This window comes from Pelodiscus sinensis, chromosome 32 (genome assembly GCF_049634645.1).
Source record: "Pelodiscus sinensis isolate JC-2024 chromosome 32, ASM4963464v1, whole genome shotgun sequence".
Lineage (NCBI taxonomy): Eukaryota > Metazoa > Chordata > Testudines > Trionychidae > Pelodiscus > Pelodiscus sinensis.
The window spans coordinates 2,087,588-2,095,351 of record NC_134742.1 but is presented as its reverse complement, the minus strand read 5'-3'; the positions used below and the strand labels follow the sequence as shown (position 1 = coordinate 2,095,351).

Below are 7,764 nucleotides of genomic sequence, written 5' to 3'. Positions count from 1 at the left end.
CATGCTGGGGGCGGAACCCGTGGGGGGGATCAGGCTATTGTGCCTCATTTAAATACCCCCCCCCACAATATCCCACGGCATGCTGGGGGCGGAACCCGTGGGGGGGATCAGGCTATTGTGCCTCATTTAAATACCCCCCACAATATCCCACGGCATGCTGGGGGGGGAACCCGTGGGGGGGTCAGGCTATTGTGCCTCATTTAAATACCCCCCCACAATATCCCACGGCATGCTGGGGGGGGGGAACCCGTGGGGGGGATCAGGCTATTGTGCCTCATTTAAATACCCCCCCCCACAATATCCCACGGCATGCTGGGGGGGGAACCCGTGGGGGTCAGGCTATTGTGCCTCATTTAAATACCCCCCCACAATATCCCACGGCATGCTGGGGGGGGGAACCCGTGGGGGGGTCAGGATATTGTGCCTCATTTAAATACCCCCCCGGTATCCCAGGAGAAGCTGGGGGGGGAGTTCCCGGGGGGGAGGGGTCAGGCTATTGTGCCTCATTTAAATAGCCCCTTGTTATCCCACGAGATGCTGGGGGGGGTTCCTGGGGGGGGTCAGGCTATTGTGTGTTGGGGGGTGAGCATTGGGGGCCAGATCCAGGCAAGCGGGGGGCCACATCCGGCCCTGAGGTGCCACACCTCCGGGGTAACCCGTGAAACAGGGGGGCAGAGGAGCTGGTACGGCCCCCGCCGGTTCCCTGGGCCCAGGAAGCCTCCCCCGGGAAGGTTAACCCCTCGCCGCCCGACCCCTCCAACCCACCCAGGTATCGGCCTGGGAGCCGGGCTGGGCCGGGGCTGGGTCGCTGCGCCCCCTGAGTGTGGGGAGGAGGCGAGCCGTGTCCCCCGTGAGCTGTGGGCTTGTGTGGCCACTCAGGAGCGATTCCAGCATGGGTCCCCCCTCCCCCGATTGGCTTGTGTTCCTACACGTGGTGCACCCGCCTGGGTGCACGTAAAAAAATTATTCCGCACAGGGATGGGAAACCAATCTGCACATGGATGGAAAAGGGGAACCATGAGGCATGTGACGTCCCCGAGTGTAGGGAGGGGAAGAGCTGGGGCAACCCCCCCCCCCCCCCCCGTCCAGGCCCCGCCTCTCCACATCCTTGCTCCGCCCCCTCACCCTGCCTCTTTCCCCCAAGTGAGGCAGCTGCGGGGAGCAAAGCAGCCGCTGCTCCCCTTCTCCCCACCACCGTGGGTCAGGACGGGGGAGGAGCCGATCCCCGCTGCGGGGGCCACCTCCCTCCCCCATTCGGGGGACCGGTCCCCCCTCCTCCTGAAGGACAACTTGACTTCAGCACTTCCAAAAATACGGGGAGATGGCAGCGCCGAGGAACCAGGAATGGAAACTTTGGGAAACTTTTCCCAAGTCCAAACCAAGCCACCATGAGAAGCCTTCAGTGGAATGGGCAGCTCGTGGGCTGGCAAGCACACGCCGCAGGGTAGGGGCCCCTGAAAATCCGGGGCCCCACATTTTCTGCTGCTCCTCCCCAGCTGCTCCTCCCCGCGTGTCTAGGGAGGCCTCCGCTAGTCATGACAGCAGAGAGGGGCCAGGGAATCAGGGTGGCTGGGTTCTGATCCGAGTTCTCGATGGGCCTGCTCGTGTTTTCACAAGCGCTGGAGCCTGCTCGTGTTTTCACAAGCGCTGGAGCCTGCTCGTGTTTTCACAAGCGCTGGAGCCTGCTCGTGTTTTCACAAGCGCTGGAGCCTGCTTGTGTTTTCACAAGCGACGGAGCCTGCTCGTGTTTTCACAAGCCCTGGGGCCTGCTCGTGTTTTCACAAGCGCTGCGACCTGCCCGGCCAGCCCCCCGCCGCTGCGTGTATCCGGCCTCCCCCCACCTCCTGACCCAGACAGGAGCCCACACGGAAGGAATGAGTCACGCGCTGGAAACTTTACTCAGGGTTCAGCGGGAAGCTTTGGACGGCTGGCCCATTTATCGGCCGGGCCGTAGCAAGGAGCCAATTACCAGCAGCGTGGAGAGGTTATGGGGGGGGGCGTGGCTGGGGGTGGGGGAATGCAGGGTGCAATCGGTTGTAGTAGGAGACAGACTTGAACCCAGGAGCGTACAAGAGCCGAGAGGGAAGGAGTCGGCAGAGCATCGGTCCGGTGGGGCGGGGTATCTGAGAATAGACAGACGGAGCCATCGTTGGTCCTGCCTCAAGAGCGTTCCTGCCGTCCCCCGGACAGCCAGATTTCCCCTCCTGGGACTTTCTTTCTTCGGCTCTCCCTTCGCCCCCTAAGCCAGAGGGGTCAGTCGGCCTGCAGGACCCAAAGCAAGCTCGTGAGTAGCTGTGCATGCAAGCCGGTGGCCCAGGAGGGTAGGTACGGGATGTTAGAACATAAAAACGGCCGGACTGAGCCAGGCCAAAGGCCCATCCCTCCCAGTGTCCTGTCTGCCCACAGTGGCCAATACCAGGTGCCCCAGAGGGAGGGAAGAGAACAGGGAACCCTCCCCTGTTGCCCATTCCCGACCTCTGACAGAGACTAGGGTATGTCTACACTACCACCCTAGTTCGAACTAGGGTGGTAGTGTAGACATACCCCTAGAGACACCATTCCTACCTAATCGCCGCTGAAGACCTTAACCTCTATGCATCTGTCTAGCTCTTTTTTTGAACCCTGCTAGAGTCATCACAACATCCTCCGGCGAGGAGTTCCACAGGTTGACGGGGCGCTGCGTGAAGGCAAAACTTCCTTTGGCTTGTTTTCAACCTGCTGCCTATTCATTGCATTTCTCATAGTATGGGAACAAGTCGACAACCCTTCCTTAGTCGCTTTTCCCACCCCTGTCGGGATCGTATCGCCCTCTCTCCTAGTCCCCGCGTAGTCTCCTCTTTTCTAAGCTGAAACGGGGGTTTTGGGGGGTTGTTTTTTGTTTTTTTCTCGACAAAAAGCGGGTTCCTAAGGGTTCCGGGGGCAAATAAAATGGGGAAAGACTACGATAAGATATTCTCCGACTTATTCTCCATCCCTTTTTTACTGAGTCCGAAAGTTGTTTGCTTTTTTGACGGCCGCTGCACACGGAGGGGACGTTTTCAGAGAACTCTTCACAATGACTCCAAAATCTCTCTCGTGAGTAGTTGTAGCCAAATGACTCCCCTTCCGTCTGTGTCATTTGGAATCAAGGTTTTAACACAAAACGCCCTGTTCATTCTGACGCTACATTCGATTTTTTAAAAAAACATTTTTCTGCAGGGCACTTAAACTAGGAAAATGAAAAAGGATCGATTCCCGAACACGTCCACTGCCACCAACACATTTCCACGAGGAAGGAGGGAGAGGCGATCAAAACGAGGGCGAATTAAATATACGACAGGTGGAACCTCTCTAGTCCGGCACTCTGGGCCGACAACCTCCGTGGTCCGGCATGATGTTAGTTAGCCGGATGTCCCCTTTTCACGGATGTGGCCAAGTTTCCCCGGTCCTGTAAAGTTTGTTTTCAGCTATCAGTCCTGGCTCTCCGTGTTCTGTGTTGTTATTTGGCGCTAATTTACCCCTCGATATCCTCTTATAGTAAGCGGTGGCCGCGTTGATAACGTGCTCGACAATATTAACCTCCGTGGTCCAGAAAATTCTCTCGTTTGCCACCGGTCAGGTCTGGAGGGTGCCGGACTAGAGAGGTTCACCTTGTATTTCAAAAAGGACACCCCCCAAAAAAAGTTTGGTTTAGAAAAACGTATTTTTCCCCTCTCCAGAATATGCCGTTTAGAACAAGTGTGAAAAAATTAAAAACGGGCTTCAAACCGTCCCACCAAAAGTGGAGTGCGTTTCTGATGTTTTCTCGGCTCGCCTGTGGACGGCGTTCAGCCTGCTCGGTTACCTCTCTCTCTACCGAATCGATATCCCCAGCACGTCTTAACCTAAATAGCTGCCATACTTTCTAATTTCTTCCCCAAGAAGCGACTGCGTTTCAGTCTTCCACGATCCTTATCCCTGCCCCACCCTTCCCATCTGGCCCTCCGGGCTCTTCACCAGCCAGCGTGGGGGTCCTTCTCCCCAGCTTGGTTGAGCAAAGCCGGTGCCTTTCCCGTTCTCGGCCCTCTCACTTACGCTAGGAGAGCTTTTCGAGGCGGGCCCAGAAGTTGCAGTGTTGGGTCGGCAATGGCCCTCGGACACGAGACTCGTTCCGGCCAATGCGCAAGAAGTTCTGCTCGGTGGTGTTGTAACGGGGCCAGTGTTTCTTCGTTGTGTCTGTCCCCGTGGGGCTCCTAGAGATTCAACGAAAGCCGGCCGGGTCAGGAGCGAGGACGGGGAAGGAAAAGTCTCACACACAGGACGTGGGGCAATTTATCCCCCCGCTCTGAGAGCTGCGAAGTCTCTCTCGCGCCCACAGGGCTGTTATGCTGGAGGGTGCTAGCGTGTGTCTGATCTGCGGGCCATCACCTTTCATACAAGTTCCTCGAGGGAGCAATTAAATGCCCTTTTCTTTGGTGATAGCTGGCCCAACGGAAGCCACCGCCCAAGGCCCAGCACCACAAGTGGACAACCAACTCCAGCACTGAAGCCGAGAGGAGGAGGGGCATCCCTAAGGAGGTGGGATGAACTGCGAACTCTAAGACCGGGCTCGCGTAGAGTGAGGGTGTGGAAAGGGAGCAAAGCCAGAGAATTTGGAGGCCTAGAAATAGGCCGGAGATGCCCGTTTGGATAGTGTGAAGAGGGAAATTTTGCCGGCTCCTGTGGGCAGGTGCCAGGACCTAGCGTACGTATTTTGTAAATCGACAGGACTACCCCCGAGAAACACCCAGACGTTCGAACTGCCGGTTCCTCCTGCCATAAACCACGTTCTCAGCCGCATCCTGGCCCGAGGGCAGCCTGATTTTCTCAAGTCTCCCCTGGACCCAGGACCTGTGCGCAAAACGTTGCCTTTTCAAAATGGCCGCCCCCTCTCCTGTCCTCCGTGGGGCTGAGGTGACACGATTCCCCACGGTCAGAGGGCCACTGTCTTCCGCTGGGCGTGGCGGGGACCACAGGACGCCCTCAGTTAAGATGGCCGCCGTCTCCCGGGAGGCTGACCCTAGTAAAGATGGCCGCCGGTTGCCATAGTTACAAATGGGAAGGAAGCCGGTGGCGGGGGGAATGATGGGAGCCGATGAATATAGGGCAGCGGAGGGGCATGGAGAGGGGCAGGGGACTGCGAAGAAGGGGAGGCGGCTTACCCGCTCCGGGCAAACTCCGCCCAGTACCGCATCACCCGCCGGCTCAGCGCCGCCTCGGCCTCCGGGTCCGTGTGGTTGGCCCCGCCCACGGCCGCCAGGGTGCCGAAGACGTAGGGCAACTCGGCCGTGTGCACCGCCCCCATCCAGCGGGGCCAGGGCGAGCCGGCGGGGCGGTGGGCAAAGACGTAGACGTACGCGGGCGTCCCAGCCGCCGCCAGCTGCCCCGCCAGCTGGGCCATGGGGCACAAGAAGAGGAAGTCGCCGGCGGCCTGCGTCGCGGCCCAACGGTGCCGAGCCGAGCCGCGCTCCTTCCCCTCCCGGCTGTACCTCTGCGCCGCTGCGTGGACGCAGCGCTCCGGCAGGCCTGGCACCATGAACCGGACCGCCGCCGCCAGCTCCTCCCCGCCGATCAGGCTGCTGTTGGCTAGGCTGAACCCGGGCGCGCCGAACGCCAGGAACATGGCGCCCTCGGCAGCGGTGACGCCGGTCAGGACGGGTTTGGCGGCGAGCTGCCCGGCCTCCGCCAGCCGCCGGGGATCCTCGGGGAGAAAATCCCCGTCCACCGTGGGCAGGAAGGGGAAGTCCACCAGCTGCGTGTTCCTGGCGACGGTGAACTCGTGCCGGACGAACTCCTCCGCGTCCTTCCGCTTCAGGCAGCCGACCACGGCACCGTCGCCGCCGCGGGGACAGCCCATCAGGCGCCCGAGCGCCCGGGCCCGCTCCCGGGCTTCCTCCGGGCTCAGCACCGCCCAGGGGGCGTGGGCCGTCCCGCTCTGCAGCACGGCCCGGGCGAAGAGGGGCCGGCTCGCCGGGGAGAGGAGGTGGAAGGCGACCGCGGCGGCCCCGGCGTTCTGCCCGAAGAGCGTCACCCGGGCCGGGTCCCCGCCGAAGGCGGCCGCGTTCTTCCGCAGCCAGGCCAGCGCCAGGCGCTGGTCCCAAAGGCCAGCGTTGCCCGGGGCGCCCGGCGGCAGGGCCAGGAAGCCCAGCGCCCCCAGCCGGTAGTTCACGGAGGCCACGACGACCTGCTCGGCGGCGGCGAGGAAGCGTCCGTCATAGAGGCCGAGGGAGGCGGCGCCGAGGAAGAACCCCCCGCCGTGGAGCCAGACGAGGACGGGGACCGGCGCGGGGGGCGTGGGCCGGGGTGCCCAGACGTTGAGGAAGAGGCAGTCCTCGGAGAGCGGGGTGGGGGGCTGCCACGTGGCGCTACCGGGGTACCCCGCAAACACCGGCTGGGGGCAGGCGTTGCCGTGGCGGTCGGCCTCCAGGACGCGTTTCCACGGCGCGGCGGGGACCGGCTTCTGGAAGCGCAAGGGCCCCAGCGGGGGCTCGGCGTACGGGATGCCCAGGAAGGCCGTGACGGTGCCGGTGCCGGCACGGAGGGGCTGACCACGCACCGGCCCGCTGCTGGTGTGCACCACGGCGGCCGAGCCTGGGTCGAGCAGGGAGAGGAGGACGAGCAGCGCAAGGAGAGCGCCCGGCATGGCCGCCGCTGGAAAGGAACCCCCCCCCGAGGAGGTTATTTTGGGGGCCAGCACCGTGGGGCGGGGCCAGCGAGCTGCGGGAGGGACATGGTGAATTTAAGCCCTGCCTGAGGCTCGGGAACAAACTCTCCCCCTGCAGCTCCTATTGGCCAGGAATCGCTGCCAATGGGAGCTGCCTGCAGGGCGGTGCAGGCCAGGTGGAGCTATCTCTTCCCTTCCCCTGCCCCAGCCCTGGGGCTTTGGGGCCCCCCCACAGTGGCTGCTGCAGTCATCCCGAGGTAGGGCAGCAGAGGGGTTCTCCCCCCCCAGCACAGCAGGGGGGCTACCATCCCGTGCCTGGCCCCCATGTAATCCCACATTGTCATGGGGAGGGTACAAGAGGGTGGAGCAGGGTCCAGGTTTGGGGGAACAGGTGGGGCAGGGGCGGGGGGGTTGCCCCAAGCCCCACACCTGGGGCACTGGAGGGGGCGTTGTCCCAGGCCCTGTGTCCCACTAGGAGCATCCCTGCCCCTTGGAAAAGGGACTCTAACCGGTTAGAGTTGGGGGGGACGGGGACTCCTGGGTGCTGTCCGCAGCTCTTGGGTGGGCATAGGGCCTAGTGGGTAGAGCGTGGCAGGGGGGGCTGACACTTAGACTCAGCACCTTGCACGGCTGAAATCTGGATGGGCGGGCAGGGAGGAAGTTTCTCGGGGAGAGACGGTTTCGGTTCCAGTCCTTCTGCGACGTCGTGACGCCGGTGAGACCCACGGGGAGGACACCGCACACTCACCTGCCTCGGTCACAGCTCAACCCGCCGGAGGTGGGGCAGCAGGAGTCTGCGGCCGCTGGACTGTCGCGCGGGGGAGTCGTGATCCCCAGAGCGCCCACCCCACGGCGCGGCGGGGGGGCGGGAGGGGTAAGGTCCAGACAGCAGGGAGTCCAGGGCAGGGGGTCGATGTCTGGGAAAACAGAGATAAACTCCTGGCGCGTGGCGGAAAGAGGAGATCCATGGGTCAGCAGCCAGCGAGTTGCTCTCACGTGGGGCTTTAATGCGGCCAGCTCTGGGGCGGAGCTCAGCAGCTTTTCAAACCCCCCACAGAGCAGAAAAGGGGGTCCCCAAAACAGCAAAATTTGGGCCGGGGCAG

The 7,764-nt window shown here is 62.3% G+C and overlaps 1 protein-coding gene across 2 annotated transcripts; it reads right to left on the bottom strand.

The window, feature by feature from the left end:
• Positions 1-1,875: 1,875 nt before the first annotated feature.
• LOC112545449 (acetylcholinesterase-like) lies at positions 1,876-7,764 on the bottom strand. Of its 2 annotated transcripts, none has more exons than XM_075913618.1 (4): positions 7,410-7,764; positions 5,160-6,648; positions 4,054-4,211; positions 1,876-2,262 (listed from the first exon to the last, which is right to left on the bottom strand). In XM_075913618.1, the coding sequence occupies exons 2-3, from the start codon at positions 6,638-6,640 to the stop codon at positions 4,055-4,057; spliced, it is 1,638 nt and encodes a 545-aa protein (XP_075769733.1). In that variant the 5' UTR covers positions 6,641-6,648; positions 7,410-7,764; the 3' UTR covers positions 1,876-2,262; position 4,054. The 2 variants fall into 2 exon arrangements, with proteins under 2 accessions (XP_075769733.1, XP_075769734.1); XM_075913619.1 differs by having other exon boundaries at positions 7,283-7,416.